At 46.7% G+C, this 26,832-nt stretch overlaps 2 protein-coding genes across 5 annotated transcripts in view; one reads left to right on the top strand and one right to left on the bottom strand.

Annotated features, from left to right (window-relative positions):
• The window catches only part of ASTN2 (astrotactin 2), a 1,049,203-nt gene that overhangs the window by 777,094 nt on the left and 245,277 nt on the right, over positions 1-26,832 (top strand). The window lies entirely within an intron of this gene.
• TRIM32 (tripartite motif containing 32) lies at positions 15,328-26,708 on the bottom strand. 4 transcript variants are annotated; one of them, XM_055427754.2, is made up of 2 exons: positions 26,645-26,708; positions 15,328-18,437 (listed from the first exon to the last, which is right to left on the bottom strand). In XM_055427754.2, the coding sequence occupies exon 2, from the start codon at positions 18,358-18,360 to the stop codon at positions 16,399-16,401; it is 1,962 nt and encodes a 653-aa protein (XP_055283729.2). In that variant the 5' UTR covers positions 18,361-18,437; positions 26,645-26,708; the 3' UTR covers positions 15,328-16,398. The 4 variants fall into 4 exon arrangements, with proteins under 4 accessions (XP_055283729.2, XP_055283728.2, XP_055283727.2 ...); XM_055427753.2 differs by having other exon boundaries at positions 15,328-18,440; positions 26,645-26,685; XM_055427752.2 differs by lacking the exon at positions 26,645-26,708 and adding an exon at positions 26,490-26,623.

Raw genomic sequence — 26,832 nt, 5'->3', positions numbered from 1 at the left:
TGTCACTCGGAAGTAGGGGGTGGACTCCCGGTCAGTATTTGGTTCAGATGATGAAATGGATGGTGCTCCGCACACGAACCAAGAAGACTGAAAGGTTTGTCATTCGTGTGACGGAGCTTTTGGGGGAAAGCAGAGGCAGCACTGAAGCAGGTACAAAAACGGCTTGAGAGAGCAAGTGAAAAAGACTGGCTTGACTTTTATATAATAGGAAGGGAGGCTGAGTGGGTTCCACGTGCTGGCTGATGTTTGCATGCTTTCAACATCCCAAGGACTTTGCAGGTTGCACTAGTGGTAAAGAACCTGCCTGCCAATAGAAGAGATATAGGAGATGTGGGTTCAACCCCTGGGTCGGGAAGATCCCCTGAAGAAGGGAATGGCAACCCACTCCAGTATTCTTGCCTGGAAATCCCGTGGACTGAGGAGCCTGGTGGCCTACAGTCCATAGGGTCACAGAGTTGGACATGATTGAAGTGACTGAGCACACAGCACTGGCACCAAAGATGGGAGCATTTAGGCTTGATGAGAGGCTGATGGGGAACAAAGCGTAAAGGGCTCTAAAGCTGTCAGAGGTCAGGCAACAAATATAGAGTCAGATTTTTTATTACACGTCACCATGGATGTCTGATAACTGAAATGGGTCATGTTTCGTTTAATTGAACTTGAGTGTGTTAAGTTCTGTGTATTAAATCTACTGAGGGCAAGAATCCCTTAGAAGAAATGGAGTAGCCCTCATAGTCAACAGAAGAATCTGAAATGCAATACTTGGATATAATCTCAAAAATGACAGAATAATCTCTGTTCATTTCCAAAGAAAACCATTCAGTATCACAGTAATCTAAGTCTACGCCCCAACCACTAATGCCAAAGAAGCTGAAGTTGAACGATTCTATGAAGACCTACAAGAACTTCTAGAACTAACACCCAAAAAAGATGTCCTTTTCATTATAGGGGACTGGAATGCAAAAGTAGGAAGTCAAGAAACACCTGGAGTAACAGGCAAATTTGGCCTTGGAGCACGGAATGAAGCAGGGCAAAGGCTAACAGAGTTTTGTCAAGAGAACTCACTGGTCATAGCAAACACCCTCTTCCAACAACACAATAGAAGACTCTACACATGGACATCACCAGATGGTCAACACTGAAATCAGATTGATTATATTCTTTGCAGCCAAAGATGGAGAAGTTCTGTACAGTCAGCAAAAACAAGACCAGGAGCTGACTGTGGCTCAGACCATGAACTCCTTATTGCCAAATTCAGACTGAAATTGAAGAAAGTGGGGAAAACCACTAAACCATTCAGGTATGACCTAAATCAAATCCCTTATGATTATACAGTAGAAGTGACAAACAGATTGAAGGGATTAGATCTGAAAGGCTGCCTGAAGAACTATGGACAGAGGTTCGTGACATTGCACAGGAGGCAGTGATCAAGACCCATCCCCAAGAAAAAGAAATGCAAAAAGGCAAAATGGTTGTGTGAGGAGGCCTTACAAATAGCTGTGAAAGGAAGAGAAGTGAAGAGCAAAGGAGAACAGATAGACCCATTTGAATGCAGAGTTCCAAAGAATAGCAAGGAGAGATAAGAAAGCCTTCCTCAGTGATCAGTGCAAAGAAATAGAGGGAAAAAAATAGAATGGGAAGGATTAGAGATCTCTTCAAGAAAATTAGAGATACCAAGGGAACATTTCATTCTAATATGGGCACAATAAAGGACAGAATTGGTAGGAACCTAACAGAAGCGGAAGATATAAGAGGTGACAAGAATACAGAGAGTAATTATGCAAAAAGACCTTCATGACCCAGATAACCATGATGGTGTGATCACACATCCTGGAATGTGTAGTCAAGTGGGCCTTAGGAAACATCACTATGAACAAAGCTAGTGGAGGTGATGAAATTCCAGTTGAACTATTTCAAATCCTAAAAGATCATGCTGTGAAAGTGCTGCACTCAATATGCCAGCAAATTTGGAAAACTCAGCAGTGGCCACAGGAAGTCAGTTTTCATTCCAATCCCAAAGAAAGGCAATCCAAAGAATGGTCAAACTACCACACAGTTGCACTTATCTCACATGCTAGCAAAATAATGCTCAAAATTCTCCAAGCCAGGCTTTAACAGTATGTGAACCATGAACTTCCAGATGTTCAAGCTGGATTTAGAAAAGGCAGAGGAACCAAGGTCAAATTGCCAACTTCTGCTGGATCATTGAAAAAGCGAAAGAGTTCCAGAAAAATATCTACTTTTGCTTTATTGACTACACCAAAGCCTTTGACTGTGTGGATCATAATAAACTGTGGAAAATTCTTCAAGAGATGGGAATACCAGACCAACTTACCTGCCTCCTGAGAAATCTGTATTCAGGTCAAGAAGCAACAGTTAGAACTGGACATGGAACAATGGTACATCAAGGCTGTATACGTCACCCTGCTTATTTAACTTACACACAGAGTACATCATGTGAAATGCGGGGCTGGAAGAAGCACAAGCTGGAATCAAAGTTGCTGGGAGAAATATCAATAACCTCAGATATGCAGATGACACCACCCTTATGGCAGAAAGTGAAAAAGAACGAAAGAGCCTCTTGATGAAAAATGAAAGAGTAGAGTGAAAAAGTTGGCTTAAAACTCAACCTTCAGAAAACTAAGATCATGGCATCCGGTCCTATCACTTCATGGTGAATAGATAGGGAAACAATGGAAACAGTGACAGACTTTATTTTTGGGGGGCTCCAAAATCGCTGGAGATGGTGACAGCAGCCATGAAATTAAAAGATGCTTGCTCCTTGGAAGAAAAGCTATGACCAACCTAGACAGAATATTAAAAAGATATTACTTTGCCGACAAAGGTCCATCTAGTCAAAGCTTTGTTTTTTCCAGTAGTCATGTATAGATTTGTGAGCTGAGCCATAAAGAAAGCTGAGTGCCAAAGAATTGATGCTTTTGAACTGTGTTGTTGGAGAACTCTTGAGAGTCCCTTGGACAGCAAGGAGATCAAACCAGTCCATCCTAAAGGAAATCAATCCTCAATGTTCATTGGAAGGACTGATGCTGAAGCTGAAACTCCAGTCCTTTGGTCACCTAATGTGAAGAACAGACTCATTTGAAAAGACCCTGATGCTGGGAAAGACTGAAGGTGGGAGGAGAAGGGGACAACAGAGGATGAGATGGTTGGATGGCATCACTGACTCAATGGACGTGAGTTTGTGTAAGGTCTGGGAGTTGGTGATGGACAGGGAAGCCTGGCATGGTGCAGTCCATGGGGTCGCAAAGAGTCAGACATAACTGAGCTGAACTGAACTGATGGCACTCTATGAAGCCTGCAGTCTGAGTGGTAAGGGAAGTGCAAGTTCCATTAAATGCCTCGTGCAAGAGCCTGACATCATATATTTTAAGAAATGAAATGAGCTCTTTGGTCAGTCTCAACAATGTCTGGAACTCTGAAGGGGAGAAAGTGTTTTAGTGAGGCCCCTTATTGTGGATTTACTATGTGTAGAGACATATGTGATCTTGATTTATATGCTGGGTATCTGTGAGACAAGAGATTCTCAGGATTCTTTACCCCAAAGAGGCAATGGTGGATAGGGAATTGCTGCTGCCATTGGCTAGACCAGATGAGCAGATCATTGACGATGGCCCAAGAGTTGTGGAAATGACAGATGGGGCTGCCTGTTGACCTGGGCAGCTGGTGCAAAGGAGACTGCATGAAGTTTGGTCAGCTGTACAGACTCTTGGGTTTGGTCTCAGTGAAGAACTAAAAAGCAAAAACTCCATATCATATGATGGTGGTGGTGCCAACTTGAAAGTATATAAAGTCCCTTTGCTGGTCCTTCAGTTGACCCCAGGGGACTCACCAGATGATCTAGGTGTCTAGGAAAGGGGGTTGCTAATTTTCTCTGGCACCATGACATCTGACAAAGGACTAAGGATGGGGGGCATCCCACCTACAAATGTGATATACTGGAGGTTTGGCTCTACACTGAGCTTTCAAGGAGCTATTTCCATGATCTAAGGCAGTGGGAAGCTGAGTATAGAGAGTCACACAGCCTCTGTGTCTAGGAGAGCCCAGTATGTTGCCCTGTAATGGCATATAGCATGGACATGAGGAGGGCTATTTCTTGTACCAGAAGTCTAGGGGCAAATTATGGTTCTGTATGGTTCAGAGGCTCCAGGAGGCATGAGAGGACACTGCTGAAGCCTTTACAGTGAAGTCTCTAGGAGTCACCAATGGCATGCCTGCTGTATTGCAATTTGGGCAGATAATACAGCCTTTTGTTATACAAGACCCAATCAAGGTAGGCTGATGTGTTAGTATAAATGGGCTTAAGTAAAATTTCTAAATGAGAAATACATTGTCTCTAGAACCCAAAAGGCTAAAAAGAGTCAGACTTTATTTCAACATTATAAATGCTGGTTTTGATAGTGTCAGGAATGGCATGGTCATCAGCTGAATAATTTTCAGGACTGGAATGCAAAAATAGGAAGTCAAGAAACACCTGGAGTAACAGGCAAATTTGGCCTTGGAGCATGGAATGAAGCAGGGCAAAGGCTAATAGAGTTTTGTCAAGAGAACGCACTGGTCATAGCAAACACCCTCTTCCAACAACACAAGAGAATACTCTACACACGGACATCACCAGATGGTCAACACCGAAATCAGATTGATTATATTCTTTGCAGCCAAAGACGGAGAAGCTGTATACAGTTAGCAAAAACAAGACCAGGAGCTGACTGTGGCTCAGATCCTGAACTCCTTATTGCCAAATTCAGACTTAAATTGAAGAAAGTAGGGAAAACCACTGGGAGAAGGCAATGGCAAGCCACTCCAGTACTCTTGCCTAGAAAATCCCATGGATGGAGGAGCCTGGTAGGCTGCAGTCCGTGGGGTCGCTAAGGGTCGGACACGACTGAGCGACTTCACTTTCACTTTTCACTTTCACACATTGGAGAAGGAAATGGCAACCCACTCCAGTGTTCTTGCCTGGAGAATCCCAGGGAAAGGGGAGCCTGGTGGGCTTCCATCTATGGGGTCACACAGAGTCGGACACGACTGAGGTGACTTAGCAGCAGCAGCAGCAGGGAAAACCACTAGACCATTCAGGTATGACCTCAATAAAATCCCTTATGATTATACAGTGGAAGTGAGAAATAGATTTAAGGGACTAGATCTGATTGATAGAGTGCCTGATGAACTCTGGACGGAGGTTCGTGACATTGTACAGGAGACAGGGACCAAGACATCCCCATGGAAAAGAAATGCAAAAAAGCAAAATGACTGTCTGAGGAGGCCTTACAAATAGCTGTGAAAAGAAGAGAAGCGAAAAGCAAAGGAGAAAAGCAAAGATATAAGCATCTGAATGCAGAGTTCCAAAGAACAGCAAGGAGAGATAAGAAAGCCTTCCTCAGCGATCAATGCAAAGAAATAGAGGAAAACAACAGAAAAGGTAAAACAAGAGATCTCTTCAAGAAAATTAGAGATTCCAAGGGAACATTTCATGCAAAGATGGGCTCCATAAAGGACAGAAATGGTATGGACCTAACAGAAGCAGAAGATATTAAGAAGAGGTGGCAAGAATACACAGAAGAACTGTACAAAAAAGATCTTCACGACCAAGATAGTCATGATAACGTGATCACTGACCTAGAGCCAGACATCTTGGAATGTGAAGTCAAGTGGGCCTTAGAAAGCATCACTACGAACAAAGCTAGTGGTGGTGATGGAATTCCAGTTGAGCTATTTCAAATCTTGAAAGATGATGCTGTGAAAGTGCTGCACTCAATATGCCAGCAAATTTGGAAAACTCAGCAGTGGCCACAGGACTGGAAAAGGTCAGTCTTCATTCCAGTCCCAAAGAAAGGCAATGCCAAAGAATGCTCAAACTACCGCACAATTGCACTAATCTCACACGCTTGTAAAGTCATGCTCAAAATTCTCCAAGCCAGGCTTCAGCAATATGTGAACCGTGAATTCCCAGATGTTCAAGCAGGTTTTAGAAAAGGCAGAGGCACCAGAGATCAAATTGCCAACATCCGCTAGATCATGGAGAAAGCAAGAGAGTTCCAGGAAAACATCTATTTCTGCTTCATTGACTATGCCAAAGCCTTTGACTGTGTGGATCACAATAAACTGTGGAAAATTCTGAAAGAGATGGGAATCCCAGACCACCTAACCTGCCTCTTGAGAAACCTGTATGCAGGTCAGGAAGCAACAGTCAGAACTGTACATGGAACAACAGACTGGTTCCAAATAGGAAAAGGAGTGCGTCAAGGCTGTATATTGTCACCTTGCTTATTTAACTTATATGCAGAGTACATCATGAGGAATGCTGGGCTGGAAGAAGCACAAGCTGGAATCAAGACTGCTGGGAGAAATATCAATAATGTCAGATAATGTCAGATATGCAGATGACACTACCCTTATGGCAGAAAGTGAAGAGGAACTCAAAAGCCTCTTGATGAAAGTAAAAGAGGAGAGTGAAAAGGTTGGCTTGAAGCTCAGCATTCAGAAAACAAAGATCATGGCATCTGGTCCCATCACTTCATGGGAAATAGATGGAAAAACAGTGGAAACAGTGTCAGACTTTTTTTTTTTGGGGTTCCAAAATCACTGCAGATGCTGATTGCAGCCATGAAATTAAAAGACGCTTACTCCTTGGAAGGAAAGTTATGATCAACCTTGATAATATATTAAAAAGCAGAGACATTACTTTGCCAACAAAGGTCCGTCTAGTCAAGGCTATGGTTTTTCCCGTAGTCATGTATGGATGTGAGAGTTGGACTGTGAAGAAAGCTGATTGCCGAAGAATCGATGCTTTTGAACTGTGGTGTTGGAGAAGACTCTTGAGAGTCCCTTGTACCGCAAGGAGATCCAACCAGTCAGTTCTAAGGGAGATCGATCCTGGGTGTTCATTGGAAGGACTGATGCTAAAGCTGAAACTGCAATATTTGGCCACCTCATGCGACGAGTTGACTCACTGGAAAAGACTCTGATGCTGGGAAGGGTTGGGGGCAGGAGGAGAAGGGGACGACTGAGAATGAGATGGCTGGATGGCATCACCGACTCTGTGGACATGAGTTTGAGTGAGCTCCGGGAGTTGGTGATGGACAGGGAGGCCTGGCGTGCTGTGATTCATGGGGTCGCGGAGAGTCGGACACGACTGAGCGACTGAACTGAACTGAACCAAAGTGGCAGGACCTTGTACAAGGCATGAGACAATGACCCAGCCCTGTTTGTGAGTTATTTTGTGAACGTTTGCGTGTCTTCAATGAGTGTGTCAATTTAATGTCTTTGGAAGAGGGTGTGAGTGGTATGATGTCATTACTGTGCTCCTGAAGAAAGTTGAATGCATGACATCTTGTCTATGAAGATTTTGTGTGTTGGCATGGCTTGTTGAGGTGCCTCAGTGTAGCTGAATAAAGGGAGATGGTGTCCCTTTGAAGCCAAAGGTAAAGTATGTGTGAAAGGCTGTTGAAATAGGCCCTAGACATGACCTCTGAGCTCCCTAGAACAAAGGAGCCTGGCAGGTCCACGTGGCCGCAAAAAGTCAGACATGACTGAAGCAACTTGGTACACACGTCCCTAGCAGAAGCATCTTTAGTTGACTCCTTGTCTCTCATGGACGCTCCTTTGGGGCTTTCCCAGGGGCTCAGTGGTAAAGAACCCGCCTGCCAATGCAAGAGACATAGAGATGTGGGTTCAATCCCTAGGTTGGGAAGATACCCTGGAGATGGGAATAGCTACCCACTCCAGTAGTCTTGCTGGGAGAATCCCATGGACAGAGGAGCATGGTGGGCTACAGTCCATGGGGTGGCAGAGTCAGACATGACTGAGCGACTAACACTTTCACATGACAGATTAGCCAAGTCTATGACTGCAAAGTATTTACCAGTTATTGATTGGATGGAATTTATAATTTCCGTAATTGGTATGGAAGCCTTAATGGGTGGGGTGTCAGCATTAAGGTTGCAGTAATCCATTGTGAGATTTTATTCAATCTTTCCAGGTTTAAGAACAGGGTAAATTCGGCTTTAAAATAATGAAGCAGTGGGGATAATCAATCTTTTTATAAATAGGTCTTGAATATGACTTTTAAACCTCAAAGGCTGTTTAAACTGGGCCATCTTAACTATTTTAACTAATGGGAGGGAGCAGGGTCCATGTGCTCCTATTTTGGTAAGCCAATTCTAAGTGCCAAAACTTAATTCGATTTTAATTTATTACTCATTGGGTCATAGCATCCATACTCAGTATGGAATATTTCAGGGTAATGAGTGTTAAGGCTATGAGGAATTTAGGCAGGGCATTAGTTCTGATGATTAAGGTGAGGTGTACCTATTTGTCTTCCTTACATATCCTGAAATGTCCTCAGTAACTCCCATAAAGTTTTAGGGGGTACCTTCTTTAAATTTAGGGGAATCCCCACGTGTAAATCTAGTTTGATCCCTAGTATTGGTTAAAGTCATGGAAGTTTGATAATTGGTGCATTTCAGCAGATGTTCTAATTCAGAGCTTAGGTTGCTAAGGTGCAAAAACCAATTACCAGTCTTCAATCTTTTTTTATTTTTTGTATGAATTCTTTTAGTAAATTTTGAATTTCTACTTGGGTTACTTTGTGACCTCTGTTTCAGTTTGTTGCTTATTTCCTCCTCCTGTATTTATTTGATTTTTTGCTTTTGGTGGCTACTATACAGTTTTGTGGTGAGGGACTAGGGGGCGTCTTCACTACCCTACTCATATTTATAAGTTTCTTCCTCCAGAGTAGCAAATCTGTATCATCAAGACTAGGACCTTCCTCGTGGCATTGGCTTCTTTATAGGGTTTAAGGACTCAAGGCTTAAGCTGAATTTAAACTAACCCACTGCCTATGTCCTGGGGAGACCTGGGATGATTTTCTCTACAACGCTGAGGACTGGGATCTTTCCTTTTGACCAGCAGTGACATGGTGGCAGCAGAGACATCCCGTAGCGTCCTCGTGAGCCACCTGCTTTTAGAGTGTGGCCCACAGCGTTCCACATGGCGACTGTTCTTCCTGCCTGGGAACCACCACCAGTAGTCCCACGTATTGCACGAGGCATCAGTGTCTCCCTGAGCACTGTATGGAATGGAGGCAATGCTTGGTTGAGACAGCCAACCAGTGGTCACGGGGCACGAGTCATTCCCGTGACGTCACAGATTATGCTGGAATCTCGACGCATGATTCCAAGACACACATAGGTTGGGGCCAGGACGCATGACCCAGGACCACTCTGCTCCCTAAGTACCAATGATCACATCTGCCAGTTCAGTTCAGTTAAATTGATAAAAGAGAGGTGTGGTAGGGCTCAGCAAATGCACCAGAAGCAGCACAGCTCAAAGTACACGGTTGCCAGCAAGCATTGCCTCAGAAAACAAGGTAGTTAGCAAACCAAAGCAAGAGGATAAAGGACCCCCGCACCCCACCCATCCACCCCACCCGGGATGGTGGCTATTGCCTAAACACTGCTTATTATGCCGGAGGTTGTGGTTATCCCGCAGAGGGGGACCCACCCAAAACTTGGTTTCGGATGATGCTATTGACCCACCAAGTGGATAGGAAAAGGCTTCTAAGTCACGGAATGAGGGTTTATAGGAAGAGCAATGTGGGCTCCCTAGCAGGTTCAGAAATGGCTTGAGAGCAGGAAAAGGAGACCATCGTGGTTTTTATGGTGACTTGGAGATGGGGCTGCAGTGAGGATTCTTATGCAGGGGCTAGAACCTGTGTGGTTGGGACTTCCCACTGGCACCAAAGGTAGAAGTACTTGAGCTTTCTTAGCAGCATGTCCAGATATAGGGCAGAAGGTTTGGAAAGCTGTCAACCTCAAGTATCCAAAAGGGAGTCAGATTCTAGCACAAAGTTTTATCAAGATTCCAAAACTCATTTGTCTTAGGCTTTTGAGGGGGCTTCCCAGGGGGCGCAGCGTCACTGCAGGAGACAAAAGACGTGGGTTTGACCCCTGAGTCGGGAAGACCCCCTGGAGAAGGAAATGGCAACCTGCTTGAGTATTCTTGCCTGGAAAATTACACGGACAGAGGAGCCTGGTGGGCTACAGCGAATGGGGTCGCAAAGAGTCAGATACAACTAAGCACGCACTCACACAGTTAGATATTATTTCAGGATTTTAGGAAGGCAGAAAGTTCAATTTCTGAGACAGATTCAGTGAGGGATTCCCAATAAGGAGATATAGTAGAATCCGGGGGTCGGGGATAGGGACTGGTGCATTTTCAAACTATCCCTTCTTCCACCCTGGCCTCCCTAGGTCTCTGAGGAGATTCTCTTTCATATGCTGCCACCTCCGTAAGAATGAAGCCTCCTTGAGCCATGGGTACTGATACGAATAGATGATATGGCTTTGGGCAGGAAAAAAAATGAACACAACCACTTGCATTATTACTTGAAAGGTCGTGGACAAATGGATCACTTTCAGCCTCTGAATTGCTTTAATGCCCCCTCACTCCTGAGATGTGAGCCTCGTGCTGGTCCCAGCTTCTCACTTTTCCCTGGAATGTTGTGCCTGTGTTCCTGATAGCCCCTCCTCCTGCAGGGCCCTTCAGCAAGCAGATCCTCTCACCCAGAAGCAGTCTTTTCCTAAACACTTGGTACTCCATTTCTATCTCGCACCATTGATCTTATTCTGTAATTTTTTTTTTTTTTTTTTTACATTCCATATCTCTCCAGCCAAACCACAAGCTACCTGACTGATTCACCTCTTCAGTACTCATGTAACCACTGCAGTGAGCAAAGCACAGTAGATGTCGTGTATGTCTAATGAGTAAGTGAGTGAATAAGTGGAAGAAGTAGATCTAAATATTAATATTCTGTGAAAATGTGCAGCGGCACTAGTCATAGCCAGGGAAACTGAGTAAATCACCTAAAGAAAACCCTGGTTTTATTTTTATAGGGAAGATATGCATTTGACTTACAGTCATCGAACTCTTATTCACTCCAGATTTCAGTAAGTTACTAAATAATTTTCCTTTGAGGGAAATAAATGTTTTCCTCACCAGTTCCTACGATTCTGCTGTCACAAAAATGTGGGTAACCTTTTCATACATTTAATTTAGTATAATATGATATTTTCCACTATTGAAAGTTTACAAAGTGAAACTCTTATAAGCAGACAGCCTGCTAAGTGTTTTACATCGATCATCTCTTCAGAGCAATGCAGTAAACAGTATCATTTTATTATTTATGAAGAGACTGAAGCTGAAAGGCTAAATGACTCCGTGGCCAGAGAACTGACATGTGAGGGAAACAAGAATGAACTCGGCCCCCGTAGGCTTACAAAGCCCAAGTTTTAACTGCAATACATTACCCCCACCTAACAATGAAATTTACGGCTTATTTTGATTCTTGTAATTATTTGAGTTAATGAATATTGACCTGGAAGAAAAATGCCTTTATGCTAGCCATGTAGAGGGATAGGTAGACATGCTTGTTCCTGCCAAGAGTCAAGATGCCATCCTACTGACTTCAGTGATTAGCCTCTAGCTTTTATGTGCAGCTTTCCTAGTGGGATACATTGCTGTGAAAGTTTTGCCTCTGCCCCTGCGGCCATACCACTTTTATTCCAATAGGCTTTTTAATTAAGAAACTGAGCAGTGTGGTTGAATCACCAGAGCAGGTCTGAAATCTCCCCCAGTGTTAACTTGAAAAATCGGCATCAGTTCACCATGGGAGGTGGGGGGTTGGGGGAGGAGGTCTTTGCCCCCTACAATGGAAATCACATTTCCTGAGTACCTCCCATTTTCTGAATTAGAAGCTTTTATACATACTGTCCCATTAGTATATTTTAATTCTCATAATAGCCCTTTAAAACATAACTTGTCATCTTCTCCAAGATGAGAAAACAGTGGCTCAACAGAGTGGCAGTAGTGAGCAAGAGACCCAAGGTCACGACAGCTGGGGTAAACAGCTGAACCACAGTGGGGGGATTACAAAGCGCAGGTTCTTTCCACTCTAATGTAAACACGGTAAAATAACACAAAAGAATCACACAAAAACATTGGTGTTGGTGGTGGGGCTCAACCAGAGTTCTAGTTGGTAAAATAAAATCATAGAACTCGAAGAGACTTTAGTGATGATCGAATCCAACTTTCTCTTTATAAGGATAGGCAAACTGATGCAGAGGTATGGTGCTCATCCGAGGCCACATAGCTAGTTTAGGGGTAGAGCTGTGATTCAGATCCAGACCAAGGCCAGCGCCTTCCCACTGGCATGCATTGCTGATCCCAGAACTTCCTAACTTCAGAGTTAGGGTACCATGAATATTCATGATATTGACAAGATATAGCCAAAGTTCTGGAATGTTATTTTGCTAAACACCCTCCTTGCTCACCACTGCCCTGCTTGTAACATTCATGCAGGCATCTGTGATTTCTTAGCTGTAATTTGTTTTGCGATCCCTTGAGAAGCTGCTTGAGTTCAGATCAGCAGCCTAGTCAGGTACAAGGTAGTGCCCTGTGTTTCCTACTAGGCTCTGCCTTGCATTTCCCTCCTATGGAGCTGGTAACGCTTCACTTTTAAGAGGCCATTAATTAGTACGAGATTAAAGAGTACAACTCCTTAAGCATTATTCGCCTTACCCACAGGAACTCTAAGACGCCAGGCGAGTTTATCCTACTGATTGGAATAACGGAGTAGCCTCTGTGGACTATCTCAGCCTGGAGAGTACGTTGGGGTTGACTCTCACCATCGTTCACATAGTGCCTATCCCTGGCCTACGAGGAAGACCAGGGCAATGGAGTTCAATTCCAAATGCTCCAGAAAGACTGTAAAATAACTTATGAGAAAGTTATAATATTACTTAACTTTTATTTTCATTTCTGAACATTTGGCATAGTGCCAGGCTCACAGTAAGTACTCAGATATGGAAGGAATCATTGTTCTGAAACCTTAAATTCTATATAATTACTCAGAATGATGGGGTTTCCCAGGTGGCACAGGGGTTAAAGAATCTGCCTGCCAGTGCAGGAGGAGTGTGTTCGGTCCCTGGGTTGGGAAGCTCCTCTGCAGAAGGAAATGGCAACCCATTCCAGTATTCTTCCCTGGAGAATCCCTGGATAGAGGAGCCTGGCGGGCTACAGCCCATGCGGTTGCGAAGAGTTGGACACGCCTGAGTGGCCTTCACAACAATAAAGGAAAGCAGGGTCTTACTGAGCCTGTAAGTCACTTGTCTTTAGTTTTCTTTTTTTAACACATCTTACTCTCAGATAAACTCTTGTGTATCTTTCATCCAATGTTAAGAGTGTTGTTAGGAAGACTCAGGTTATGGGAGGGCCTACCTCACGCGAAGAGTTGACTCACTGGAAAAAACTCTGATGCTGGGAGGGATTGGGGGCGGGAGGAGACGGGGACGACAGAGAATGAGATGGCTGGATGGCATCACCGACTCTGTGGATATGAGTTTGAGTGAACTCCGGGAGTTGGTGATGGACAGGGAGGCCTGGCATGCTGTGATTCATGGGGTTGCAAAGAGTTGGACACGACTGAGCGACTGAACTGTCACATTAAGTCATGTAAATAACAGCCAATTAAATAACTGAGGACATACTGTGTATTAAGCGTCATGCTACATGTTCTTAGCTAGAGATTAAAGCTGACCCTCAGTAAAGCTTAGATATATGGGTAAACAATTGCAGCACAGTGATTTATGCAGTGACAGAAACATGAATGAGAGTAGAAAGGAACAAGTGACCAGATTTAATTGGAGGCTTAGGGCTAGAGGGGAGAAATGCCTGAGAAGGGTTTTGGTTAGGAAATAGGAAGCTGTAACAACAGGAAAGCGGGGAGGTATTATTTGAAGTGGTCAAACAACCTAAACCCACTCTTGAGACAACTCGGCTGATTGAGTATGCCAAGAATGGTAGCAGATATTGTGACATTTAGTATTTCACATCTTACACTCATCATAGAGGCAAAGATCATTTTCATCAGTTTCCGTAAGACGAAGGGTTAAGTGACTTGCCCATAGCCACATGGCCAATAACATGAACTGGAAGATAAGTGATGCTGTGATCAGTGGTTTTCAGATCATGTTCTGTAGAGTCGCAAGAGTTCAGTGATTGTACCCAGGAGTTTAGGTGAGGGCCTGTTCTTCTGGCCCACAAGCCTGCTTCTGTCAGAATAGCTGCTTTTCAATCTGTTTTACATGACAGACTCACATGTGAGGCTTTATCTGAATAAGGCAATCACTGCCCTTATTCAGATAACAAGAAAACACCACACACACACAAATGGCTGTAACTGGTAAACTAGAGTCTTGGGGCTGTACTCTGTAATTTAGTCAACGTGGTAGATAACTGAAGATTGACTGTCCCAAACACAACCTAAACTATCACAGCAAAGGAACAAAAGCATTCATGTTTACTTCTATTATGAACCAGCAGGTAGCCTGTTGCATTTGAAGGCCATGGCAGGAGTGTGGTTCAGAGATGGGGTCCACCTAAATGCTGAATGCAGCGGTCATGGCACTTCCTCCCCAAAGCGGAGGCAGAGGGAGGATTCCTGGCGTTGTTACATCAAGCCAGCCAGCAATGTTATATCCACTTCTCTGTCGCAAACCTTTTGCCAAAGTCCTCAGCCACTATTATTGCCTCAGCAAGCCCCTGCTAACAGCAGAGATAGACCTCCTGTCACCAGGTGCTCCTACAGATAAAGTGGCTGTAATAACTGGTGGAGTCATCCGTGATGTACTTTTAATTGGATCGATTTCCTCCCAATTATATAATCTTTAGAAATCAGATGCGCGTTCATAATCAGAACACGGGGCTTTCTCCAGGTGTAAAGCACAAGACAAACTAGTCCAACATCATTTTAATTAGCTCCTTTCCTATCCTTTGGCGGCTATCACAACAGAACCCGAAAAAGCAACACCACTACCACTTTTTTTTTTCTAGTAGCAGATTTTGCTTCTGTGCAAGCATATTCTTTGATTTGTCATTAGCCCTGCACCCAGAGTGCACAGTACATTGGTTGGTAAACACCAGAGCCTGAGGAACCTTGTCAGCAAGTCCCTCACCCACCTCTGGTCTCCCTAAAAGCACAGGTTTCTTTTATGAATTTCAAGGATAAAGCAGACGGTGGATGCTGAGTTTAGAATATGGTGTTGGTGACTGTAGACCTTGAGGGCTGATTCTGTACCCATGTATGTGGGAGTAAGGTTTGGATTCTCTCTACATAATGGTGCTTTTTGCTGAATGGTGACCCAGGCAGATTCATACTGCTCTCAAAAAATGCAGCAAGGCACAACTTACCCCTCCCCACCCCTCCCCGCCCAAATCTCAGCTTCAATTAAAAGACATGAACACAAGTGATGAAGAAACAGTTATCAACTATTTAATGCTTGATAGAGGGATGGAAATAAATCCCCCAACCTAAAACTATGCACTCACTTGGGGAAAATGCACAATGAGGACCCAACAGTTTTGCTCTAGTAATGAAAATGAGATGCGCCCACCTCCCCACTTTCTTGGCCCTGGCCTGTGTTGTACAATTCTGCAGACAGCTCCTACCACAGGTCAGTGGAGAGAGGTTAATATGAAAATCGGATGCGCTCTAGAGACTACTCATGAATGTCTGCTGCCTACAGCAGCATTTATTTTTATTTCCATCTTCCTGTGCTTTGGCATAACTTTTCCAATCCATGTGCTCCTTTAAAAGGCAAGCGATTCCCAGGCTAAAGTCTTCAACACCAACCAACGGGGGTCGATCCATTTTCTGCCCTGGATTCTTGGTCAAACCTGCAATTAGAGACCAATCCAAGATATCGCAAAACCCCTAGAGCCAGGAAAGTACTGCTTCCCGGTGGGGAGTGGGGAGTGGGGAGCTCCCGTGGTGGCAGTAAGCGAATGGTCTCTCAGACTGGTAACGGTGGTCAGACCTGAGCCACCACATCACAGGGGTGTGGTGTCTGAAGTGTCACGGAAAGGTGAAGAAAGTCCCAGTGCAGCGTGCAAACTGAAAGCAGCAAGTTACAGGGAAAGCGCCGCCGAGGGAGCATGTTAGAACAGGAAGGAAGGAAGGGACCGGAGTTACCAAAGCCAAAAGAGGGGGAAATCAACAAGGATTCAGTACAAGGGACAATTTCAAATACAGGGGCAAAAGGCTCTCTACTGAAGCCTGGAAGGGCCTACGTTCTAATCAAATGTCAGGTAACCTCAAATCACGTGTCCTATGGGGGATACTGCATCTGTTAAAGCTCTAAACTTTGAAAGAATACAAATTAAAAACAACAACAATGCTAAAACACAGAGCTTCTAAACTTCTAGGACTAGCCAGGTGGAGGCAAGACACAGCCCAAGTCTACCCTACAGTACCGCCAACGACCAAGGTATAAGGGAAGGGTAGGTGTTTGAGGAGCAGAAGAAACGGATATTCCCCAGCCCCTAAGGGGTAGAGTATCTTCTCAGATGGTAGCTGTAAATCTTGATGCAATGATCCCAACAGTCCAGGACCAGCAGCTGCCCCTTTGGAGTGAGGGCAATGCCCACCGGACAGGTGAGCCCCTCTCGAATAAGGACACTGTAGCCCCCACCCTTGGGGAAGTGGAGGATTTCCTTGCGACTGCTGTCAGCCACGATGAGGTCGCCACGGGCGTCCACACACATGCCCGTGATGCAGCGGAAGTCCTCGTTCTCCGAGAAGAAGTGGCTGATCTGGCGACCCAGCTGCCCGTCGGGGCCCACGGAGCCGATGGAGAAGCCGCCCTCCAGATGGTGCTCGTTCTGCCAGTTCTCCAGGTTGAGACCCAGGCCCTGGGTGAAGTAGACGGTGCCTTCGGCGTCACAGGCGACGAACTTGGGCCGCACGGCGCTGCAGAGGCAGCTGTACTTGACCACCCCCGCGCCTCGGTCAACCGTGAAGCACCAGAGCTTTCCACCTTCCACGTCGGTCACCACAAACTGGCCGGATGGGAGGGCTGTGATGCCCCAGGGTTTGCTCAGCTGGCTCCGGTGACAGGCCACGCAGTGGCCATCCAAGGTGTATACCTTGAGCGAGTTGTCGTAGCTGTCAGTCACGCCGATCAGCCCGTGGCAGTTCATGGCCACTGACAGAGGAGTGAGGTTGGGCGGGTCGGCCCCAAAGAAGCTCAGCACAAAGCTATCCATGGCGCTGGAGCTGCGGCGGATCTCCTTCAGAAAGCCTTTGCGGGTAAAGACTTGTATGCGGTAGTTGCCGCGGTCAGCAACCAGCACCTCGCCTTGAGCGGTCACATAGAGACTGACTGGGAGGTTGAACATGCCCGGGGTGCTGCCTTTGGCCCCCATCTTCCTGAGAAAGAGGCACTGCTGGATGTTGGCGGCCGGGTCGGAACCCTGCTGCTTGGCAGGCGAGGCCCTCGGGCTGGCGCCCATGTCCTCAGGGCTCACGTCCATCTCTCTAAACGTAACCGAGGAAGGAGCAGCAGAGGCCGCCGCCTCCATGGCCCACGAGTCTTCCATGTTGACCGTCCGGGGCTTCTTGACCGCCTGGCCGATCTGGAGGGGGCCGACGTGGCCGACCTTGAGAAGCTCCACGTCCTGCAGGGTGAGCTCCCGGGGCAGGCTGGCAGTGAGCTCGGGCTCCTCCTCGTCGGCTGCCTCTTCCAGGAGCGCCACGTCGGCCTGCTTGATCTTGGCCAGGAAGTAGTCGCAGCGGGACACGGCCTGCACCTCGGCGATGTTCAGCAGGTAGCTCTGCTCCTCCACCACCTGACTGTTGGACTTCTCCACCTCGGCCAGCGAGCCCGTGAAGAACTTCCGGGAGCGAGCCAGCTCTTCCTGGACCCTGCGTTCCTCGTGCCCGTACTCCTGGAGGACCGCCTTATACCGGGCCTGAAGGTCCTTGGAGACGCCTTCCAAGGCCACCTTCCGCCGCTGCAGCTCTCCCGTGAGCTCCCGCAGACACGCCAACTTCCGGCCGAAGTCCCGCCGCCGCTCCTCCGCGGCCTCTTTGACCGGGAGCGTGCAGTGCCCCGGCGGCGGGTGCTCCGCCTCCCGGCACGGCTCGCACACCACCACGCCGCAGCTCCGGCAGAACTGCCGCGGCAGCCGCCGTCCACAGGAGCGGCACATGAGCAGCCCCACCGCCTCGCTGAGCCCCGCCTTGTCGATGATCTTTAGCACCGTCAGGTTGTCGGTCAGCTGGGCCAGGTTGGTGATGAGGGTGATCTTGCTGCAAAAGGGACAGCGGACGCCGTTGATGCTGCTGGCCAGGAGCTTCTCCAGGCACTGGCAGCAGATGGTGTGGCCGCAGTGCAGGAGTTTGGGCCGCAGCTGCTCCTCCGTGAAGGACTCCATGCAGATGGGGCATTCCAGCACTTCCCGCAGCGCGTCCAGGTTCAGGAGAGAGGCTGCAGCCGCGGCCATGGCACTTCTTTCCAAGGGGCCTGCTAGCACCACCCGGGACGGAACGGCTGAGCGTGCATGCTCTGGAGGGACAAACCCTGCTAAAGAGAAAAGGAAGCCATTATTCCACTGCCTCTGTGAGTTCATTCACTCAAGACACATGTAGTGGATCCTGACCATCACTCATTAGGTCTCTGACCAGCGTGGAAGGGGAGACTGGGCAGTGATTATAAGGAGTCTTCAGAGCCAAAGTGAGACCGTGGGACTTCCTTCTGATGAACAGAGAGAAACAGTGCATGTTTTAGAGCAGGAAACTTATATGATCACAGGTTGAATGGAGTAGGGGAAAAGGGAGAGAAACTAGTTTGGAAGATACTGCAAAATTGCCTGGCGAAGGTTCCGGGCAGCCTGAACTAGGGAGCAGGTTGTGGAGATGGAAAGAAGATGCCTTTGAGCAACATGCGAAAGTAAGTACGATCACTAAGATTTGTCAGCCAAGTGGACTGGGGTGGGAAGAGGTGGAGCTAAGAAGGCCAGAGACTCAAGCCCAGAAGATCTGAGAAATGGTAGTGCCTTATCAGGACAGTTTATTTTTGGTCTGAAACACGCCTGCCCCCCCACCCCCCAAGCAGTGCATGCCATGAATTCTCCCACCCTCCTCCATCCACACATGCTCATGAGGCAGAACCACAGACATCCCCGTGCTCTGCAGCCTTATGTCACTGTCAGTTTATACCCCAAAAGCAGAATAATTCCAGCAAGGTGAAGCACAAGGGTAAATCCAGCCCTTCCTAAATGCAAATCCTACAGCTGCACCTGTGCAGTCTTGTGATCTGCAGATGGTCAACCGTCAAGGAGGAGGAGGAAGAGGAGAAGCTAGCATGGTTTTAAAGGCAATGCAGCAAGCTGAGGAAAGCCTTGCAAATGTTATCAATTCTTTCTCCACCCATAGGTGAGTCTGTGTGGAGATACGTATTACAAACTGTCCCCCGTATTTAGCTTTGCATCTCAGTCTGACAGATATTTAGGAGCGGCCATGAACCATTTGTCTAAGGTCTATCCAACCTCCCTGAAATCCCATTTTCCTTCTACTGAAAGAGAAAGAGTATACATCTAGTGCCTACTATATGCTAGACATCAGGCTAGATGCTCCATTATCTGTGTGTGCACCCAGGCACTCAGTCATGTCTGACTCTGCGACCCCACAGGCTATAGCTCTCCAGGTTCCTCTGTCCATGGAACTTTCCCAGTGAGAATACTGGAGCTGGTTGCTAGTTCCTCCTTTAAGGGATCTTCCCAACCCAGGGATGGAACCTGCGTCTCCTGCATTGGCAGGCAGATTCTTTACCACTGTGCCACCTGGGAAGGCCCAGATGCTCCACTTAATCTCATTTAATCTTCATGACCCTGGGATGCAGGTACTATTTTTATTACAATATTTTACAAATGAGGAAGCTAAGGCTCAGAAAAACTGGCTCAGGGTCACATGGTGGGGGAAGCATGCAGAACCGATACCTTTGTTTAACCCAACATTACTTCAAGCTTTTTCTTTTCCTGTCACATAACACTTATTAACATTGGTCTCTGGACCATACTCCAAGAAATGCTGCCTTATAGCATATAATTTTCTCCACAATTAATAAAGAATGAGGTTTAGCTGCCAGAGTGGGTTAGATTGATTTATTATTTGAGTGACCCACTCCGACACACCAGCCTGGCAACCTATTATAACTCAAATCCATGCCTCAACAAAAATAACACATTACCACCTGTCATGAACTTAACAGGTCTCATGTGAACATCTGAAGCTGTGAATGCTAAATACTTAAATGTCATGGGTCTGGGTGCAATAGTATAGAAATACAGATAGAAACCTCAACTCAGGATCCATGCAAACCTCCTCAATTCTAAACCAATGGCTTCAGCTCTCTCTTTCATCATCTGGGACAACAGACTGAGGGCAACATTTGGTATTTGGATCCAGAGCATGTTACCTCACAATGCACGGGGACATCTGTTCTTCTCAGAACTGGCACTGCAGATCAGCTAATTAAACAAGTCTGCCAACTTGTAAAAATACCAGCACATTCTTTCTCCAGTTTTCTGAAATATCATACCACCTCCTTCAATTAAAAAGCTTCCAGGCTCCCTCTTCAAGTCATCCACTTAAAAAAACGAATTTACTATGCCCACATCTATGTCCCAAAATATCTCAGCTGTCTGCAGCTCCACCAGTCTCTCCGAGGCAGGAGAACGTCAAGGATTCCTTTCCTAATGCTGCCATGCTTTGCCAGGAAGCATGAAGTCCCATCACTAAAGCATCAGGCATGGAGATAGTCTCAGACCTGGAAAAGGCCTGAACCATGTCCTGGGAACTTGAGAACACTGCTTTCAGCAGGTGCCTCGTCTGATACGCAGCTATGTGACATGCAGATGCAGCTCCTCTCTTCCAGAAGGATACACCTTGTTAAAACCAAAAGGAATTCTGATGGGAAGTCAATTTGAACTCAATTTCCCTTGAAAAGATGTACCTGTGAAAGGAACTATCTTATCATCCCAAGTCCAGTTAGCTGCCCATTTTCTGTCAGCTGTAAAATCTAAAACCAATCAGAACGAACCCTCAACCTGGTGTTTATAATTCTGGCCGCCTCCCTGATACTACGAATATATTCCTGTTATGCACTTTGTACTGTCAGCTCCTGACCCATCACTGTCACTTCATCTCACCTCAGCTTACCCCGCCCCCCCCACTAATTTCTTTGATCTCCTGATTCATACTGCGCACTTCACAGTGATATTAGCCTAGCTCTGATTCAGCACCAGATGAGAATCTACCCCTTAAGCTGTTTTTGTTCCAGCTGCCCTAAGACTCAGGAATATTCTATACTCAAACCCTGGCTGCTTTTGGCACCACTAGCCTTTCCCAGTCCATGATATAAATAACAAGGGGAGCAGAATAACAAAAACCCATGAACCTTGAAGTCAGACAGAACTGGGATCATATCAGCATGTCATTTACAGGTTGTGGGCCAGGAAGCAAGTTATTTAACCTCACTAAATCTGTTTTCCTGCTTTATAAGAAGGTTATTGTGATAATTAGGGATAATGCATATAAACTGGTAGATACGCAGTGAAAAATTGCTCTGAATCATAATTTTAGTAACAATCAGAACACTATTAACATTAGTACCAGGATGAACAAAGCATTCAGTTTACAAACTGCACTGGAAAGGATGAAGAATCTTTACTCTTATGGCATATAAAGGCACATAGATTGCTAATGAACCGTCTAGCTCTGAAGGAATCTGATTTGAGGACACTAGATATCCATGTCAGAAACTGATGGGCATGTGAATTCACAGCTTCTCTTGTGCAGAAAATACCAAGGGGGTACACAATTAACTATGCAATAAATAATAGTTTTTTAGTAGTAGCAGGAGCAGCGACAGTGGCTGCCAGCCAATGAGAAGGAATGAATAGGCACTTTTCAAAAGGCGAAAGTACCCGAAATATCGGATAATACATTTCAAAAATTAAAATTCTGAACCTTCCCTGGAGATTGTTTTCACTGATCTCAGAATCAATCAAAGGATTAAAGATGACCTTCAAATCTGCATCCAATGCTTGAATCCCTACCATGAGATAGTGTCTATTCCCTATACCTCCGTTAGCCCGTTGGGGCACTTAGGCTGTGAACAAACCTGGAGGACTTGAAGCAGGTACTTAAACAACAGATCCTCACGGAGCACATACTGAGTCCAGCCCCATGAAAACCCCGGGGATACAACTGTGAGCAAGAATAGACAGGGGCAGTGCTCTTCACACAAGAACCAGAGAACACAGGAAACCACCTGCACTTCCTCTGACAGGACACAGAAGTGCACCCTGTTACAATATGCTCCCCTGGACTGGGGTTTCTGCAAGGCGTTCACATTTCATGACCGCTTGATAAACCTTTTTTATCCCTCCAGCTTGAACTGAGTGCTTATCAAGTGCATGATGGTCACTCTCCAGGAGTGGCTAGCAGGGCTGATGTTAAGAAAGTCAGTGAGGTGTTCATCCGACACTCACCCAGATCTGTAGGAGGGAGAGGATTCTGAATGTCAGATTACTCAGGGCATTTAAGGTACCTGCCAACAGCTAAGATAAAGTCCACAAGCAGGTACGTATAGGGAAATGCAAGCATGACCCCACAGCTGCACCTGTCTGGGACACACAAAACAACCCAGAAGGACATGTCTGTGGGAAAGAAAACTCTAGTTAAAGCAGGTCAAAGGCAGGTTAAATCAATAATGGCGTCTGCTGGAAAAACACTTGTCTGTCTTACTGTCCTCCAAAACCGTAGGACTGAGAAAGGATTTCTGCATCTTCGGGTGACGCAAGGAATACAGGACAAGGGGAAAGTCATCAGTCTTTTCAGGGAACTTCCAATTCATCTCAACCCATTCAACTCTGAGCTCCTTTCTCTGCATACCCATCTAATCATGAGGTTTTGATGAAAGGATCAGGAAGCGGATCCTGGGAAAGGTACAGGAGGGGAGGGGAATTTGGGGGAGACTGGAAGGGGTTGCTTAGGTTCACAGATTTGGCAGAGCTACACTCAGTCCCCTGGCATCAGCTTCCTCTCATAATTGCTACCTCTCAAAGCACCATTCAGTGAAAGTCAGGCACTTTTTACAAATTACCTCTTGTCATCACTATGTGACATATGTGTTATTCCTCTTTTTAAATAAGGAAACTAGGCTCAAACAAAAGCAACCTGCCCAAGGTCTCAAACCTACTAAGCAGTAGAACTAAGATTCACATCCAGGTGTGTCAACTCCCAGCCATAAAAAACACACCTACTCAAAAGATGTATTACAGTTTTCTAGCTGATGACACTACCATTAGCTCTAGGCACTCTGGCTGAGAGGCTGGTAAAGACACCTAAGAATGGCTTTTTAACTCTGACTATTCTACTCGAAGGAACCAAGGGAGGTAGAGTCACAGAGGCAGCGCACGTCCGTCTGCGTGGACAGTGATCCACTTTAAGGACCTGATAAACTTTTGACCACCAACCACTCTCCAGAGGGCTCTTAAGCTTTGGAAACACCTTCCTACCAAAACTAGTATAATGTAACTTGTGAGTCAGATAGATCTGGACTCACATCCCTGCTTTGCAACTTGTTATGGAGCCTTGGGTAAATCATTCAGCCTATTCACCTTTTCATCTGTAAAATGTAGAATGGCACCTGAATTGTTAGTAAGACCATCGGCAGGGTTAACTGAGATGATGCACACTCAATAAATGGTAGTTATTTGTGGTTTCAATAGATTGATGTTGATAAGAGCAAGTACTTGCCCATGAACACCCAGTAAATTAGCAGCAGAGGAAGGATTTTGAACTTCAGATCTCCGATTCCCGGACTGACTCAGTTTCCCTTACACATCTTCATTAGGGGTTTGCATGGATATTCCAGCTAAGTCTCTGGTCTTCCGATGCAGACCTACTCTGTTTCTGAACGGCAGCTAGTCCTCGAGCTGACACAGCAAATGTCATTCTGTCCCAAGGGAAAGAAGCCCATGAGAGATCATTCAGAACAGGAGTTACTTTCCAGAGTATAGGTGCCATCAGCCTCGGCCCCTGCTATGCAGTGATTTTTCTAGCCAATGGCCTCCATACCTCATCCTCTAGTTTCTTGCACCTCATCCTGTCTGCCAACAATAAGCTCCTCCCTTTATGTACCCACAGGTCCTGGTCTAAGAGCAAATCAAGAACAAAGTCCAGGGCTACTCCCTACCTAGTCAGATGGATTTATTCCCTTTAGAGTTCAGTTTGATAGTGATACAGACTGGGCAGTCCTTTCATGAAAGAGGAATGGGCTGAGGTAAATATGGTAAGACTGAGCAGGTCCCAGCAAAGAAAAAGCAAGGAAAGAGAGAATATACCAGGTTACAGAGATCTGAAGATGAGCCTACTTTTGCCCTCTCTAGCTATGGAAACTTAGACAAGTCACTGCCTTAGCCTTAGTTTCCTTACATGTAAAACTGAATACTGTAGCTTGCTTAGTAGGGCCGTTATGAAAACTGAGTAAAGAAAGCAGATATGAAAGTTAAAAACGACTAAATCACTATGCACTTACTATGCACCATACACTAAGCATTCTAAGTTACTTCATTATAGATTACCATCACAGTAACCTATGACATAGGTCCTGTTACTTAAACCTGTTTTACAGATGAAGAGCCAAGCACGGGGAGTTTAAGTAACTCACTCAAGACCACACAGTCAGGAAGAGACAGAACCAAGATCTGAATCCAGGATATGTGACTCCAGAGCAGAGTTCCTCAGCCTTGGCACTGTTGACATTTTGGGCCAGATACTTCTTTTGTTGTGGAGGCCGTTCAGTGCACTGTAGGATGTTTAATAGTATTCCTGTTGTCTACCTATTAGGGGCTGGCAGTACTCCACACCCCCAATGTGACAGCCAAGAATGTGTCCAGACATCGCCAGATGCCCCCTGGGGGACAAAACCACTGTCAGTTAGGAACCATTTCTTTAGAACTTGTCATAGTACTAAATGCTCAGTGCATCTTATATCCCTTTTTCTTGTCTCCCAGTTCAAACACCTCATTCACAGAGCCACTGTTATGAACCGTCTGTAGAATTAATTCTGTCTACTTATATAACTGATAAGGAAGATAAGACCTGACCTCACATTCCACTCATCCCCTGGAGGTCTCGCACACTGTCACCACAGCTTGGAGGGACATGCAAAGCGAAGCTTGGGCAGATGACCTTGAACAGTCTCCTGCTTTATGACTGGCCATTCTCTTCCCTCTGAAGCCAACCACTTTCAGTGGGTCCACGTTCAGAGTGGAGTAATCACACCATGGCTGCCTCATGACGAGGTGAAGTGAAAGTCGCTCAGTCGTGTCCAGCTCTTTGCAACCCCATTGACTATACCTCCATGGAATTCTCCAGGACAGAGTACTGGAGTGGGAAGCCTTTCTCTTCTCCAGAGGATCTTCCCAACCCAGGGATCGAACCCAGGCCTCCCGCATTGCAGGTGGCATCTTTACCAGCTGAGCCACATGATGAGGGATGTCTGGTTAACAAGTGAGGGAGGTTCTGCCCCTTGCAGGGAAACTCAGGTTCCATTAGGAGTCCTGATCGCAAAGGGTGATGACTTTCTTGCTGAATCCCTGAACTCTGTGAAACTTCACACACTCATATAGTTTCATAGATTGCTTCTAGGTCTTTGGGTCCCCAGAACTCCCTTTGCTTCCTATGCAGAGACTTCAGGAAAATTCCTTTCGCAATCCAAGACACCAATCCATAACTCTATTCAGTCTCTTAATTCTACAGACCAACCAATACCTCTCCACACCCCTGTTCCACCCTTGCTAAATCTTGTTCTCAACTCTCCTAAGAGTCCCAGCCTTTGGGGCTCTTCACTGCAACCCCCACCAACTCCTCCCTCATGTGTCCCGGAATCCCCCAGACAAAGATCCTTTCATCTATTTCCAAATCGCTGCAGCCTTCAGCCCTGCATCGCAGTTAAACACCCGATCCCACACCTCAGATCTGTGCTCTCCCTCAATCTGAGCCCCCACCCTCTGGGTGCCCCTTTCTCATCCCCCCACCCCCCAAGCTTGCTCCTTCCTCTTTTCCCCACCCATGTCATGTGTCGCTTCAAACCTCAGGCAATTCTCTTTTTCCTGCTGAAGAGATCTTGCTTCTCAGATCCCCTCAAGAATTCAGGCCCTCGGTCTTCCTCAGATTCCACTCGGGGAAAAAAACGCTTCCTCCTCTGCAATTAGACTAGCCCCGGACTCTGCTCCCTCTGATCTCAGATCTCACCCCGCTCAAAGCCTGAGATCCTGCACCCAGAGTCTCATCGAGGCTCCCCATCCCTTCACACTGCCGAGGTTCTGCACCCCCGATCCCTCCAGGGCCCTCAGGTCCCCTCCCGTCTCTCAGATGCTGCGCCCGTCTCCCCCCAGGGCCCCACATTACCTCATACCTCCTGAGATGCTGCACCGCCAATCTCGGAGCCCCTCGCTCCCCTCCCGGGCTGCATCTCCTCCGAGCCCCTCAGCCCCCGCGAGTTCGCCCCGAGCCTGCCTCTAGCAACCCACCCCCGGCGCCCGTCCCCACAGACACCCACCACGGTCCTGCCCCTCAGATCCGGTCCCCCGGGCTCTGCCATTCCGGTGTGGACCGACCGATGCACGCCGTCACAGCTCACCGTCGCGCCGCTCGGCCACCGCCCGCGACTCCGGCCGCGGCCCCGCATCCCCCACCCTCCATCCCGCCCCCTACCTGACCGCCCGCGGCTCCGACGCGTCCGCCGCTGCCAGCCCACCGGCCCGCCGCCCTGTGCGCATGCGCCAACGTGCGCCTCTTGGCGGGCGCCAATTCGTAGAGCTGCCTGTCCGTCACCGCGCCCCGCCCCCCCCCGAGGCATGCTGGGGGTTGTAGGCAGGTGGACCCGAGCTCGCGGCGGCCCA

Source organism: Moschus berezovskii, chromosome 7 (genome assembly GCF_049115385.1).
Source record: "Moschus berezovskii isolate FMDL1 chromosome 7, NW_MosBer_1.0, whole genome shotgun sequence".
Classification (NCBI taxonomy): Eukaryota; Metazoa; Chordata; class Mammalia; order Artiodactyla; family Moschidae; genus Moschus; species Moschus berezovskii.
This window is presented reverse-complemented; position numbering and strand designations above follow the sequence as displayed.